Genomic DNA, 16916 nt, shown 5'->3' with positions numbered 1-16916 from the left:
AGTGGTGTAACGTTAATAGAGCTCTGAATGGAGACCTTTGTTGGTAATATAAGGCCTGGCGGGCTCCCACTCTCTGCTCCGTAGTGCTAATGGCTTCATCATTGACAGGCCGGCCACGTTAGAGCTTTAAATCACTTTAAAACCTCGGGGATAAATGCACCACAGGGATCTCACCACACCATCCTGATAGCCTCCCCTCTTTTGTTTAGCCTGATTCTAATGATTCATTCAGGCACCCAGTAGCGGGGAACAACGGGAGAGGCAAAATGTGGGTGTATGAAAATATGTGTATGAAAGTATGGTGGGACGGATCTCCTTGATCATCAATAAAAGAATCAATGGATGGGACCGGCATGTCGACTTTCTATACTTTTATAAATTTTACAGATCATGTCATAGAACTTGTGATCTTTTGATCGTCTGTGGTAGGTTTTAGGTTCATAAATGTCCAAAGATGTATTCTCCCTCTTTCTGACCCTCCTTCTTTTCTTCATGTCTCTCTTAGGCTGGCACGAGATGCCCCAGACAGATGCACCAGTCACTTTGATGCCGTGGCCCAGATACGAGGGGAGGCCTTCTTTTTCAAAGGTACCGCGGCACAAAACAAGACGCAAGGCAACGGTGATGAGTGGCAAGAAAATAGCAAGAAGTTAGCGCAAATAAGCAACGGTGGCAAAAAAAACACAACCCAGTAAAATTAAGAGGGAAGAGATGAAACAAGGATGAGAATGGGAGATAAAGAGAGACGAAGTTGCTGCAGATACCCAGCTGAGCCAGTCGAGTCCTGCTGAGAGCCTGCAGTCCAGAAATTACATCAGGCTTTCATGCCTGCCCTCTGGAGGAATGACCCCTGCCCTCCTACTGACAAAGGAAACAAGAAACAGACTTGCATACCTTCAGCAAGAAGTGTTGGTGAAGTGCGCTGAACTTTAACTGACATCTCTACCAACTTTTAAAGATTTCTTAATAGCAAGTATGTAATTACGCAGTTTAACTCACTGGAGATTAAAGGTTCATAGATTATTATGACATAAGGTAAATTGAATTGGATTTAATCAGCTTGCTGCATTTTGAATGGAACTTTTAAAACCCAACATTGATCCTTGTGACGTGTGTCTGTTTTGTTTCTGGCGATATCTGACATCCACATTTTTTCCAATGATGGTAAACCCCTAATTTTGAGATAACCTTGAACCCCTTTCTTGGATGTTACCAGATGACTAAACTCTGCTGCTGGAACTGATGAGTGAGTAAGTGGGTAAATGCAAGGATAGATCCTGATTCATATCTTTTAAAACTCAAAGTTCAAAGAGGTCACGGCTTTCCTATAGAAGTGGTTCATTGTCCACAACGCATGGAACTATTTGTACAAATGTTAACATCTACAATCAACATGATTGTGACCACAATTACACGGATGTTTATCTATTTTGTTCCTCATAGGGAAGTATTTTTGGCGACTAACAAGAGAGAAGCATCTGGTGTCTCTGCGTCCTGCTCAGATCCATCGCTTCTGGAGAGGCCTACCGACCAACCTGGACAGCGTGGACGCTGTCTACGAGAGGCCCGGGGACCACAAAATAGTCTTCTTCAAGGGTACAGCATTACATTGTGTGCTCAGATCTTTGGATGAAACTTCACATCTAAATAGGGAAATCTGCTTTTATTTTTCATGTGATGTACATGATAGAAAAAAAATCAGAGAAGAGAAATACCAAGGGTAAATTACACATTAATTTAGAACGTTCAACAGTTTTTCTGGCAGAAAAGTTTCTGCTTTGGCAGCTTAGCTGTTCTATTATGATTTCAATGTCCTTTAATGCCTTTTTGGGTCTCTTATCTTTTTTGATATATCATCCAATTGTCTGCCATGTGGTTTTTTAAAAATGATTTTCAAGATCGTAACATTGATTTTTATCTCTTCTTTAGGGCTAAAATATTGGGTATTTAAAGACAATATCGTGGAGGAAGGTTACCCTCGTCCTATTAGTGACTTTGGTCTGCCATTGGAAGGAGTGGACGCTGCCTTTGTTTGGCTTCACAACGACAAAACCTACTTCTTCAAAGATAACCACTACTGGCGCTACGACGACCACCTGCGACGCATGGACCTGGGCTACCCTAAAGACAGCAACCTTTGGAAGGGGCTCCCTTCACAACTAGATGACGCCATGAGGTGGTCTGACGGTGAGTACCTTTATGATAGTTATATTATTAAACATGTCACTTCTTCCCAGGTGATGGAAGGATGTTGTTGAAATGTCTGTATGTCTTGAGTTTATTTCAAAGATAAAAATATCACATGTATGTTCATTCAAATTAGAAACTTACAATACAGTCATTAGATAAGCTACGATAAATACAAATTGTCCTGATGACAATTTCGCCCTCTGTGAGGATGACATTTTGCCCAACTCCATTTCCATCACTTTATTTGTCCCCGAGGGAAAATTTAAGAAAAAAAAAAAAAATTCTGATCCAAGGCCTCCTTTCGCTGCAGCAGCAGGTCAGGAGGAGACGTAACTTGTAGCACATTGTGTTCTGGTTGAGTTGTAATAACTGACTTCATAGTTTTTCTTTTCTTTTTTTTTTTTCATATTGTCACACTACTTTGGCACTTTGTCAATGACAGCTTGAAGGTTTTTTTCTGCCAGGAGCAATGTTGGAGACTAACGCTGAGGACTCTCTTTAAATGAAAACCTTTTAAAAAAAAAAAAAAAAAAAAAAAAATTGAAGTATCGATGTGCCTCAATAAACCTTATTATAAATGGAACAACCCCACAATAATGCTGCTTTTACTCACTCAATCTTAAGAACTATTGGCTGTAGGCAGTGTAGAATCACACATCATATCTAATAAGTTTTGCTCATAGTGAGGCCATGACTCACGCTTCACTTTTGAATTATTACCTGAGACTTTGTTTGTTGTTTTTTTTTGTTTAATCTATAATAAGACTCGACTGACAGGACCCAAACACACAACTCCGAGATAGGACTCAGTGTATAAGCACATTTTAATGGTAAACACGTGTGAGCAGACATGGGTGCGCCCGATTAAATCGAGAGGAATTACAATAAACTAGAGTCTATACAACACTGGGATATAAGCCGAGAATGAACGAGAAGACAAGTTGGATGTGAATTAGGAGATGGAGATAGATACTATCAATCTGGAGCCCTGAAATGGCAGGAGAGGGAGTGAACACGAGCTGGGCTGTGTCCAAATGCACAAGGTGAAAGGACAGAGCTTTAATTCCAAGATTCCAGAAAGAATTAAGTAAGGGCAAAATAACCCAAGCTTATCATTACAATAAAATAATACTGATGCAATGGGTTTGAGTAAAACAGTGACGTATAAACTTCCTCGAAATAAATGTGCGCATATTACAACTAGATTGCTATTTTAAATAATATATAATATTGGTGCTCAAAATGAGATTATAATTCATAAACCAGAGGGTGAAACTGGATGGTGGAGCAAGCCAGTGATATGTTTTAAAGCGGGTTTTGATTAAAATTTCAAAACAAAGACTCTCCGATTGATGGAATTCAATGTACAGATGATGAATCACCGTGGCCGTGTTTCCTCCAGCGATAAATGATTGCATTTCTCATCGAAAAGTGTAGTCGTAAGAAGACACAGCACTGCTTCTACTTCAAACTGCTGGTAGCTCTGGTATTTCTGCACGCCCGAGGCGAGACCATGCTGGATCCTACTCAGGGGAAGTCCTCAGACAGGAATAAACAATCAGAGAAATATGAGACAGGAATGGCATAATGAGACCAGGGAAGCCGAAAACTTCTATTCTTTAAGAAAGTTTTCTCAATGATATTTGTCTGATCTGCACAACCACATCAGTCAGGATGAATTCAGTGATTCGTTTACATTAAAATATCTTAAATATTACCAAATCACACATGCAGTCCAATTTTATCTCCAATGAGCCAGACCAGTAAAACTATCACATGACAAGTTTTCCCTCCGTACATTTATTGAGAAATATAATTAATTTAGTAAATTGTACACCTGGCAAGTTCTTTTGTGTGTCCAGAATGGACGCTTCTTTGGTGTTTTTGGATGCATGTTTGAGCATGAATAAACTTTCTGTGCAATACGCACATTGAAGGTTGCCAGTAGAAATGTCCTGCATCAGTTCTTGCTCTTCAGAAGGTTCATCCTAAGACTTGGATGTTCCCTTCACTTTCCCTCTTGCATTGCTTTGATGTAAACATGCTATGGGCTGCAACTTTAAGCAATTCTCAATCAATTTCAGATTTTTTTTTCACAATATCATCAAGTAATTTTATTTATTTATTTGCGATAAATCTGATTTGCAATATTAAATGACTGCAAAAAAATGTATTCTATCAAATTTGTCAGCACGCGTGGTAAAATCCAGCATCTGTTGCTGCAGCTTCTGTAACAGTTTCGTTTTTCTCCATGCTCCATGACTGTACATTCAACACACTTTCCATGCAGCTTTCAGTCAATAAATCTCTGATTTCAGCTAACTTTTTGTTCATTGAAAAATGTAATCTGCTTTCAGACATTCTAATACGTAGTTGCATTTTCAACAGCATCATTTTCTTAAACCCCTTTGGATACAAACCCTTAATGTGCCTGCCTCTTGTTCCAGTAATAAAAATATAAAATACATGGTTGTTGAGTTTAAACCATACTGAGGGTGGTATAAAGCCATATTTGATTCATTTAAAATCACCTTCTGTCTTTCACAGATAAGGAAATTAACGTCACATTTTTTTAATCCCAATTCAATGTTATTCATTCCTCATCCAGTCCTTATTATTGCACCATTTACTTCTGTTTCATTTTAGCTTTGTATATTGAAGCAATCCTCCAATCCATCTGTGATTTTTTTTTTTTTTTGGCATCACAGCAGATGCAAATTGGAGGTATATTTGCATCTATCTTTTTTCAGTTATGCGTCAATAGAGTTTTAGTTGTGTTTTTTTTTTTTTTTTTTTTTTTTTTTTTTTTTTTAACCATTATCTGTTATTTGGAAATGGCACACATGGGCTTGCTTGCCAACACTCTGCTTCAAATTCACAGAGTCAAACACATCCAAACGTTGGCGCTCGCCCAGGGTAATCACACTGTGCAGCTCCACTGTACCAGCTGAGTGTCAAGGTCACAACGACTGTTCCCATCAAAGCATCACAGCCACAGCTATCTGATCATGTGCATGTTAATGAGAGCCGTAAAATGGCTGAGTGCCACTTGTGATTAAAACTGTTATTTTCTGCGTGATGGCTGTATTTCAGAAGGGACATATCATTAGAAAGAGATAGCCACAGTTTTGGCGGTAGTAAGAGTTGGATAAATATCTGTGTGACAGATTTCATTCCATAGATAAGAGGTAACGTCATGAAGCCACTTTCCGGCTCAAGGAGCAAAACTCCTCCGTCTCGATCAGAACAAGCGACTTTGGCTCCATATGGCCTTCTGGGTGTCTCTGAAACACCCATGCGATGTCCTTGAGAGGTTAGGAATCAAGTTAACATTGATTTACATTATACATGCAATACATCTGCTTTGCCTTTATTTCCTTTTGTGCTCGTGTTTCTCTATTTTCTACCATCTTGTTTGCTGGTAAAGTTTACAAAACACCCTCCAAAACTGTTGGCTTAATGGAAAAATAGACAGATTTATCCAGAATATAGAGGTGTTGACAATATGTGGGCGTCCTAGCACTCATTTACTGTCGTCCAATCTAACGCTACTTAACATCCTGCTTAAAAGATGAAGACGCATGGATATTGAGACAGGTTGGGTTCTAATATAGATATTTGTGGTCCATAATAGTCGTAGATTTTCATCTTGTCCCAAAGGAAATAGTATTGCCCATCGCTCTTCGAAATGCTACTGGTGATGTCAGAACCAACATCTTAACTGAAGTGTGCAATGGAGGATTTCTGAAGGTAATGAAGACTCAGGGTTTTTTTGTATTTAGTAAACTCTAAAAAGTGTTATTGAATATAATAGATGAAGAGAAATTTGCTGATTGCCTAAAAATGAAAACACCTCAGACATTAAGGTTAATGAAGAAATAAAAGGAAGTATAGAAGAAAGCAGGACCATCACATATTTATCAACTAAAGATTAAAACTAAATTAGATATTTCTTACTAATTAAATGACTTCAGTCACGTGTGAATGATGCTTGAGGGTGTTTCAGATTTTGACAATTACCCTCAGAAAAACAGCCACTTGGGTCTGAAATTTGAGGTCAGTCTCAGTGGGAACTCAAATGTCCCCAACCCACCCTGCAGTTTATGCGATCACAGGTAAGCTCCTTCCCTGTCGGGTGTTTAGGGGCCTGTGGTCTTTCTTCAGAGCCGGTCGAGGTCTCCGAGCCCTTTGATAAACACACCCACGCGTGCGTTTATGTGTGTGAGGAGAGGCCAGCCGTTCCTTTTTTCATTTTTCCTCTTCCTCTCAGCTTCACCCGCGGTCATTATCACCACAGAGCCTGGAAGGATAAACTTGGAAACCTACACACACACAAATGCACACAACCGGACCACGAGGCCTGGGAACTGTAGCCCACATCAAAGCCTTGTTCTGTGTTTGTTTCACCAGCTCAGGATGAACGGTGAGAAGAAAGAGGGGGAGATACAGAAGCAGAGAATGAGTATAATATGTCAGCAAGATGGAAAGAAGGGATACGGTGACATCTTGCTCTGAAAATAAACGAGAAAGCCAGGGATGTGATGCGTGAAAAGTGCAACAAGGGAGGAATCCGGCAGTGAGGAGATGTGGGGACACCGAGGACAAAGATGGTGATGAAAGGAAGAGGGATGGATTTACTCAGAAGACAGGTTGCAAAAAGCAAGAAGAAACAGGGAAAGACAATAAAATGATTGAGTTGGCCATAGAGAGAAAAGAGGACATAAAGTCTATTAATGCTGCTGGAAGGATGATAATAATTGAAGCTGCTGACATCAGTATGGCATCCTGTCATAATTTAGTCTTTCAGTTGTTGGACAAGAAAGCTAAAAGGAGAGGAACAGTCCTTCATCTGGTTGTCTGGAATCCTTAAAGGGAACTCAACAGAAAGTAGCATTGTGACTGAAGTTGTGTCACTGTACAGTGAAAACCTCAACCTCCATGAAAAGGTCAAATTATTTTCCAAAGCAAAGAGTCACAGGTTCTGGAATAAAAAGGGTTTATAAATGTTCTGAAGCGTCTTTATGTGATTCTTTTTTCTTTTTTTTTTAAGTAGCCTTAAATGAACCCTTCTCTTTCAACAATTGGGATGTGTTTGATGTTCAGGCATGTTTAGTATGTAGCTTCATTATTCTGAACTTTGCAGTTGTATTGAATTATCAAATACATGGTACCCAGGAGAATACATGCCTCCACTCCAGCGAGAAATAGTTTTGAATGTAATGTACTGTACGTGCCACCTCTCCTATTTGAGATATGGTTTATGAGCTCCAGTCCTCACATACAGATATTTTTTCCCTGTCTTGTACTGGGTGACCTGGAGTGTTGTGAAAGGCACCTATAAATAAAATGTATTATCATTATTATTAAAACATTTTTATCATGAAATGTTAATGGTCTTTAGGCTGAGAGCACAACTGACACTGAAAACAAATAATGAACACTTTTTTTCTAGCTATAAGTAAACCTACCTATGACACATCGAAAAAAAAATTGGATTTAATATCTAAGATTGAGTCATAAACCAGGCTTGAATATAATCATAATAAACACTTTCGAGGAGACTCAGTTTTGTATTATTTCTTTCACATATTATTTATAATCGAATGTCGTCTTCATTCCAGTCCACTTGTGTATATCTTGGTTTTTTTAAGGTGTAATATGATATTTTTCTTCAAAATAGGAAAAAGTAGATAACGAATCATCCCAGCACAGTTTAATTGAAGCACATGTTTGAGTTTTATCATTCCTCACTTGTCAATCAGGGGTGTCAAATAAATGTTTTGTTCAGGGATCACATGCTAAGCAATTTCATCTTAAGTGGGCCGGACCAGTAAAATAGTGCCATGATCATTTCAAATCCAAAGAATTAACACCAAAAATGCACTGCAATCTCAACACAAAGCCAATTTTAATGATACCTTGTGATGCAAAATTCAGTGAAATGTTGAAGAAAAAAAAACTTCTCCTAAAGCTGTTGCATTATTCATGTTTTTACAATCCCATCCTGACAGTATGACTCTGACGGTAATGCTAGTTTGTGAGCAACCAGGTAACTAGCTTTCATGGCAGCATCACCGATCTCTCAGCTCAGCTTTCATTATTTGCAATCTTTGGGCAAAATCAATGTTTTCTTTGAAATGTTAATAATTTGCTTGGTGGTTTTGGCAAGCTGGGTTGGAGACTCTTGTGTGGCAGTTTTGGCCCACGGGCCTTATGTTTGGTGTCGATGATTATAAGACAGAGCAGATGAATTGTCAGAGTGAGAACTTTATATTTTGGCGGTTTTGAAATTGATTGCCAATGAAGATACAATCAGAAGCTTATTTAATGTGTGGTGAAACACAAACAGGAAAGGTGTATCATCAACACGTCTCTTTCCATTGAATTGCCCAAAACTTTTTCTCTTGAAGACTGTGAAGAAAAACTACTGATATTAGCCAGAACTCGGTGATCTGAAATGTATTCCCCAAACTTTTTTGACAGCTCTAGGACTTTTTGCTCTCGAAGGAAAAGAAAAAAACAAGCCGAAAAAGACAAAGTGGCGATCAGCCCTACAAGCCTGGTCCTCCAATAATAGAGACAGATGGATAAGGAGGGTGACTCTGTGAGTGTGCATGCTCTTGTTTCATTGTGAGGGTTAAAATGAGTTTCAGACCCGAGCACTCAGGACATGTCTGGAAATTTAGGACATAACGATCAGTTCTTGCTTCTGAAGAGAAGTTCAAAAAACTGCTGAGGGGTCGGTGCTTGTTTGTACAATTCGGGTGGGCCCGAGAAATGCAGTGTGCCACCGATGGTGCTCAAAAGTATGGCACCACAAATGTGTTTGTGAGTGCACTACAGAGCATCCTTTTTTTTTTTTTTTATCCCAACATGCAGCAGCCCAGCGAGAATACATTGTTGTGATTATGCACAGGAAATGGACTGCCAGGAGCCGTGAGTCCTCATCCACTTACAGGAATACTGCCGAGACCAGCACTCCTGCCACAACGTCTTACACTGTACGTTTTAAACAGTATTATTGGTCTTATTACCCGATCTAAACAGCAGAAAGGGCAACAAGAAGCATTTGTATTTAAAGCAACATTACAAGGCGCAAGGTTGTCCTGTAAAAGTATCACTGCCGAGAGGACTCTGTCTTCCACCAGAGTGTTGGATGAACAGATGAACTGTCTCTCACTGATTGTTATCGTATAAAAAATTTGAGTTACCTTTGGAAATCAAATTGAGATCTATATTTCATCTTAAAAACTTGCTTCCAGTTTCCTAAATTCTGTAGAAATGTGAGCGTTCCTGAATAAAACATGTGCAAGTTTTGCAATTTCTATTACACTGACTTAAATTGGCTCTTATCTCACACAATAAGATCTGTTCTTATTTTGGCGGACATTTCGAATGGCCACGTCTCCACATCCCACATGCTCAGAAGATTCCCATGGACAGGAAACACCGGACCCCATCTTCATTCTTTACTTAGAACCTCTCAAGAAGCGGAACTTAATTAGCTTCCTTCATTTAACGTCCGACTTTTTCATTTACATTATGACGTATTGGTCATTGCCTCCAACTCAACGGAGATTAACAGGCAGTCAATCATAGTCTTTGGATCCTATAGACTCGCACTGTAGGACAATCTGTTCGAGGTATTACTAAAATATATCATCGAAAGAGTCTTGCAAGCATCAAATTACTGCAAATGAATTGTATTTATATTTTTCCACATTGTTATGCTGACTCTTGAAAGCACTCAGAAATAATCTATATTTTAGTATTTCTTATTTAATCTTTGCCTTGTCTTTCACATTGTGTTATATTCTCGTCTGATTTAGCTATTTCTGTCAAAAGAGTTGGATGATCTCAAGGCTCTCGTTTTTGTTTTATTAAAAAATATAATTGAGTTGCTGTATAGATTTTGTGAAATGAAGTTAAACACAAAAACAGTTCGGTCTGGACTTAAAGGCCTTGGAGCTCGTTAATATTTGGTGAGCACCAAAAAAGCCAACATTCTTCTCCCTTGCTTGTGCATCTCTTAAATATTAATGAGCAGCACTTCTATGATATGTTTACTCCTCTCAGCCTGTTTGTCTCCGTCGGCCGTTAATGAAGAAAATGAAAAGGAATCGGGTGGATTGCCTTGCATGTGGCGGTCGCCTCTCAGGTAACAAATTCAGCCTCCCAGACTTTCAGGGATCTGTTTGTGAGAGCTGATGAAACACATTCAAAGCTCAATTTTGAGTAAACTTTGATGCATTCATCCTTCAAGTTTTTAATTATGTTTTATATTCCTTATTTTGTTCAAGTCGCACAAAGTTTCCAAACAATGCGCACGGACCTGAAGATTTTTACATTCAGATCTGAAATCATTTAGGCTACGATTGTGTTATGTTGTCATTCCGATGAACAGGTGGGATAGTTTTTGTCATATAACAAAGAGGGATTTTTATGAAGAGCACCAAGCCAGTGCACATTTGGTATTTTACTGACTCTAATTTGACTGAAGTGTCCCCACAGGCATAGTGGCAGGTATATCAGAAACAATCATGTGGCGCCATGAAGCACAAACAATAAGGGGCTATAAAATGACACATTTCTTTTATATGCGATGCCATTTGTGCTGCATGGCGGTATAGCCTTAGCACTGTTGACTCATTGTGAGCTTGTCCCCAGTTTGAGTCCACGTTGATCTTGGGTACGTTTCTGTGTAGTTTTCTTTGTACAGTCGTATTTCCTGTCTCAGTCCAGGAAACTTCTTTTGGATGACAGATATTTGATGATGGCACGATGGTGGTATAGTGGTTAGCACGCTCTCCTCACAATGAGATCATCCGAAGTTTGACTCTTTTGTCATTTTGGGGCCTTTTTCTGTGCCCAAGTGTCTACTTTCTCTGAGTACACAGTCCAAACACAAGCCATTGAGGTTAATTGGTTTACGTGACTCTAAAATTCCCAGTAGGTTTGAGTGTGAGTGTGACTGTCTGAACTCTTTAATTGCCCTCTGATGGATGTACGAATTGCCCACAGTGTACCCCGCCTTCTCCTATAGTCAGCTGGGATGAGTTCCAGTGCCCTGCAACCATTTAGTCTTCAAAGGTACATATAGATCTATTTTATTGGAACAGATTCCATCCTGCACTTTTGCTTGCAGTTTTCACGAGGCTCTATACTGTCTTCCCGTAGACTCTAATTTAGTTTGAGCATGATTCCAGTAGTGCTCAATTATCCACTCTCCTCCAGTGTGAGTGATCAATCTTGTGCTTTTCCCTCGCAAAGCTATTGGCAACGACTGAAATATTTCACACAACATCCAAGTATATGAAAGCACATTAAATCCGAACTAGACTCATCTGTGTGGCTGAATCGTGATCAACCAACAACAAAGTGCAATGAAACAAAAGCTGGTCACGACACCTGATAATGCGTGCAAGGTGACCTGCTTTAGTTGCTTTTGGGGTGCACAACACCATCCCAGCAAAAATGAACTGTAAGCTTCGCTTACAAGTTGAGTAGTTTCTGTGTGGGCTTCTCTAACATCTTACTGTTCCATTCAGTTCCAATGTTTGTGCACAAATTTAAATGAACTTTTTTTCTCTTTAACTTATGTGTTTGTTTGCAACCGCAGTTTCTCTGTGACAATGTTTGGGCTTTACATGCTTGAGTACTTGGTAGTTTGAGCTGATGTTGAGTCTCCGCCACAGACTTCACCTGTGGGTAATACAGCTGTCAAAGAACAAGACGAGGTGGGATTTCTCCACGGTGGATGTGAACCTTTACAAGCCTCGAGGGATGCTTTTTTTTTTTTTTTTTTTTTTTTTTTTTGTAATCCCATCTTGTTCCAAATTTGTCCCACTACTTCTCAAGCAGGTGTACCGTGAAGTGATGTAGTAACAGTGAAGTAAAGTATTAAACATAAACACTTTTTCACCATTGTTCACTGATTCATGAAATTACGGCTTGATGTCTTATGTGTTCTGCACTTGTGATGAGAGCAAAAGCCTTTTCTTTTGAGACTAATAACCTACATAGCCTATTATTGTGTCTTTTTATGTCATGCATGCTCATTCACACTGATCTTTTTGCCTTTGAAGGTTCATCCTATTTCTTCAAAGGGAAGGAGTACTGGCGAGTGCCGGGCAGCGACATGGAGGTAGATGCAGGATACCCGCGTCTCATCGCCAAGGACTGGCTGCTGTGCACTGAGATGCAGTCGGACTCTCCGGACGCAGAGCCCAAGAACACAGAGACGAGGCTCAATGTGCACCGCCACCCAGACCACGCAGAGAACGGATACGAGGTGTGCTCCTGCACCTCCGATACCGCCTCGCCTTTAGGCGTCCGCCTCTCTCCGTCCCCCATTTGGCTGCTGCCGCCGCTCTGGACGCTCTCGCTGGCCCTCCGATCTGAACTGCTATGATGCTAAAGCATGGGATAAAGACAATGCTGGAGGGCCTACAGACAAACAAACTGCAAGACATTGCTATTATTCTTGAACTTCATATCCCCCCCCCCCCTCTCATTTTAATGTTATTTATTTTATATGCCAACTTGGTGCCAGCAGAAGTAATTCTTAAATGCACCCACTTCTCTTATTTTGCCAGGTTTTATTTCATTGACACGTCAACTTGCCACATCTTTATAAAGAAAGACATTACTGATTAGCTTTGTATCATAAGGGGACGTTTTTGTATTTATGTGCAGCAGGTCGTCGGCACCAAAAGCGCTATGGTGAATGATAAGCCAACACACATTTGATACAGTTTATAATTTAACAGTTGCATTTAAGAGGTTTTTTTGGAAAAGAAAAGGCCTAAGTTTTGCTCAAAATATGAGGGGAAAAACAGATTTTCATGCATACCAGAAGTGATATCCGTCCACCTTGAAATATTTGAGAACGACTGTTGTTTGTTTTATCAGTCCTACAGATATGAAGCAGTATGGGATCATTTCCTAGTTTAGTTCATTCTTTTTTTTTTTTTTAAAGAACAATATAAGATAGAGGTGCCAGGAAGTGTTTATCAAAACTCTGATAATCAGGGGGATGTGAGTTAAAATAGACACTTTCTTGACTTGTTGTCACAGTGGAAAATATAGGACTAAGTTTCAGAGCTACTGTTTGACCAGGTTTCGACTCCAAATATACAAGAATCAAGAAGTGGCATGTATATGTTATTTAATTCAGTTGTACTGTGTTCTAGCATAATCTAGAAAAAACTGTTTATGTTTCGGACAGGACTTGAGTTCCCATGTGATGGGTGACCATATGTTATCCTCCTTCCCTCCATGCTCCAAAACACAATCCATCTCCTTCTTTATTCATTATTACTACAGAACATGGAGGTCACCCTAGTTATTGTCACTGGGCTTCTATAGGTGCCACATTGCCCGTATTTATGGGACTGATAAAAAGTAACAAGCTCCCAGCAGTTGGGCTGAAAACATTCAGGTCAACTCACAATTATTTCCGACCATATTTTTAAGTGGTTTTATTCACCACCATGTTTGTCCATCATTCTTTTTTTCTTAAAAAGTGTGAAATTAAACCAAAACGAAAACGATGCTTGGATCAAAGCAGAAGTAAACAAGTATAGTTGGAGATTTCTGGAGACCATTTATCCATCCTTCCTCGTGTTGACAAGTGCTTGTGATGAGCTTGAACGTCTCTATGATCCTCCTCATAATGTGGCAGCAGGACGGACGCATTGGCGGAGCCGGGCGAACGTAGCTCACATTCGCCTCTTGGACCCCGAACTTCTCAACTTGATGTACTGTCTCTTTAGAAAGAAAATTCAGGTTCACATTCCTGTTGGTTTCGCATCACTTTCTGTGGGTCATCGAGTTCATGGAGTCTTCTGGAGGTCGACCTGTGTCACCCTCCAGCTCCAACCAGACTTTCCTCTTGCTGTAAAGATATATTTACCTATGGACTGATGCATTTGAGTTTAAAGGTTCTGCGGTTATTTCATCACCCGGTGGAGTGTGTATATTTTAAGCTGTGTTTTCTAATGTAAAATATTTTTGTACAAAAATTAAAAATATATATATATGACTTACAGCCTTGGCTAAATATGATCACATGAATTTGTATTACCTATATTATTTTGAGAACTTGCTTCTGTCTCTGTTGGGGGCTGTGTGTGTAATTATTTAGTGTTATTGAGAAGGAGCCCGGGCGAGAAGACGGATGATGGTAACATGACAGCTTGCAGACACCAACTGGGGAGCTGCTCTCCATCTCTCTGATGTTCATAAGAGCGCTTTCTCTTGTAATGGTCACTGCTGTTTATCGGCGAATGCAAATCACTTCGCTCCGATCATGCTGCGTGCTCAAACTGAGCAGTTTTATGAGGCGATCTGCTGGCACGGGATTATACTGCATACCAATGTTTCTTAATAAAACACTATCAAAGAGTTAAAATAAAGAAAGAAAAAAAAAAAGTCACTTCATCCAGAAATATTCACCTGCTCAGATATTTCTTACTTGCATATCAAAGTGAAACAGGCAACATCAGACCTGACTGGTAGACTCACATGTTCACACACAAGTAAACACACAGATTGAGCTTCATTGATGTCCTGATCACGCATAAATCTGTGACGGAGTCTGTGAGCTTGTCTGTTCATGTATTTTACCTACAGGCTGCAGACCCACACAGGAAATACAGACTTAGCTTAAATTTGGGGAGGATTTTGAAGAGGAAATATAGTTTAAAAGTTTAAGAAGTCACTTATTCACTTTTTCTGCAAACCGCAGCGATTTTTGCTTCCTTCCTCTCGACACAGTCGAGTGCTGTTAATTAACCGGCGTGGCTTAGCAGCCACCAGCAGAGCACCTGCACCCACCTATAAAAGCTGTGTGTGTGTGTGTGTGTGTGTGTGTGTGTGTGTGTGTGTGTGTGTGTGTGTGTGTGTGTGTGTGTGTGTGTGTGTGTGTGTGTGTGTGTGTGTGTGTGTGTGTGTGTGTGTGTGTGTGTGTGTGTGTGTGTGTGTGTGTGTGTGTGTGTGTGTGTGTGTGTGCGTGCGTGCGTGCGTGCGTGCGTGCGTGCGTGCGTGCGTGCGTGCGTGCGTGCGTGTGTGCGCGCGTGTGCGCGCGTCTTGTTTAGCCAGTTACTAATTAAACCAATTAGATGCTTTTCACTTGGTTACTACAGGAATATTATGAGAGCAAGCGCATCACATTTTTAGACACTAGTTATCAACTTATATGGGTGATGCTGCTCCGGCTGCTAGTGTCTCCAGATGGGCCTGACAGAACCAATCAATCACTCTCTTTCTAAAATATTCAAGACTGTGGAGGAACTGCATGCAAGGATGGAAACCTGCAGTTTACAGAGAGAAAGTGGAGTGAAAATGGAGCAACAAATGGAGAGAAAATGACAGATTGCTATAATGGACTAGCATAAGACTGACAACAGAAGAAACTGCAAAAACAGGCAGCGAGAAAACAAAACCACCAGCACATTTAGGGAAAAAAAAAAAGGCAAACAGATGTAGAGATAGAGGGGGGAAAATGAAATGTCATCTCCAAAGAGACAGCGACAATGATAAGGAAGCAATTTATCAGTAAGCACATAATCCAGACAGTTTTCTGCAGTCTGTTGAAAGACTAGTCTGTTTATTTCACTTGGGCTTAACAGTCTTTGCCTTCATTTCAAAAATCATACAAGTTGTTTACCGAGCATTTATCCAAATTAAGTATTAAGTTTATTATTTGGAGGGGCTCCAATGTTGGTAAGAAACTTGTGCACAAGGTTCAAATTAGACCCTGAGTTTTGTTTTGTTCAAATCCTGACCAGGCGTTTTTGTGTGGATTTGGTTTACGATGCAAAGGAGTGCTGAAAAATCCTCATTTGGCCTAAAGCTGTATACACGTTAAAAATACGGAGAGTTAAAAATCAGATGCCTGTCATATATATTTGTCTTCTGTGAAGACATGCAGTATTGGAGTTAACATTGGAGTGATATTATATCTGAATAACTGAATACTTTGTACTTTGGTATCTGACTGATACTAAACTGAGCACTGAGTACTAAACTAACTCATTTCTAAGTTTAGCTGAACAGAGCATTAAAGGGTATGTTGGGGGTTAGACATGTTTTTAGGCTTGAGATTAGGGTAAGAGCTGAGGGTGCTTTAGCTGCTGTGGTTATTGTTAGGTGGAGCAGATGTGGAATGCAATGTGTGAGTGAAAGTCCTCACAAAGTTAGCTATCCAAGGTGTGTGTGTGTGTGTGTGTGTTTGCCTCAGATGGGGAGTCTCACGCTCTGCGCTACTTTGAATTCTACACCAAGCTCTGTATCAAATGCTTCCACACTCTCTTTGTGCCAGGGGTAGCTTGGCTAACCCCACACAGAAACGTGCATATGATTCCTCCTGTGTGTCTTGTGTAGTGTTTTTTGTTATGGGGTGGTGGCGCTCCATACACCTCGGGGTGGCTGCGGTCATTGGGGAGATGAGCAGATGTTGTTGTGACGGTCCATTTTTGCCCGACACTCACATCAAACAAGTTAGCGAGGGACCCCCCTGAAGCCTGCACCGGTGCTGAAAATCCAACATGGTGCTCTGAGAGCCTAACAAGTAACAGTGTTTGGAGGTGCTGCCAGGTAATGAGACAGTGAAAACCCCATGAAAGTTGTGCGGACCTCTCATGTGTACTCAGCACATGCAGTCCAGGTATAATTGAACATGAAAGATTCATGAGTCATAAATCCTAATATCCACCTCGCACACA

At 40.2% G+C, this 16916-nt stretch overlaps 1 protein-coding gene across 1 annotated transcript in view; it reads left to right on the top strand.

Moving 5' to 3' along the window:
• Positions 1-14555, top strand: part of LOC308140103 (matrix metalloproteinase-17-like) — a 54589-nt gene extending 40034 nt beyond the window's left edge. Inside the window, exons 6-9 of the mRNA XM_080509773.1 lie at positions 506-588; positions 1444-1596; positions 1930-2187; positions 12276-14555. Coding sequence (XP_080365899.1) covers positions 506-588; positions 1444-1596; positions 1930-2187; positions 12276-12601 — 820 coding nt within the window. The 3' untranslated portion in view covers positions 12602-14555. The remainder of the gene's footprint in view (positions 1-505; positions 589-1443; positions 1597-1929; positions 2188-12275) is intronic.
• Positions 14556-16916: the final 2361 nt, after the last annotated feature.

The sequence above is a fragment of the Blennius ocellaris genome (assembly GCF_963422515.1).
Source record: "Blennius ocellaris genome assembly, chromosome: 15".
Lineage (NCBI taxonomy): Eukaryota > Metazoa > Chordata > Actinopteri > Blenniiformes > Blenniidae > Blennius > Blennius ocellaris.
The sequence above is the reverse complement of the archived record's forward strand: the minus strand, read 5'-3'. Positions and strand labels throughout refer to the sequence as shown.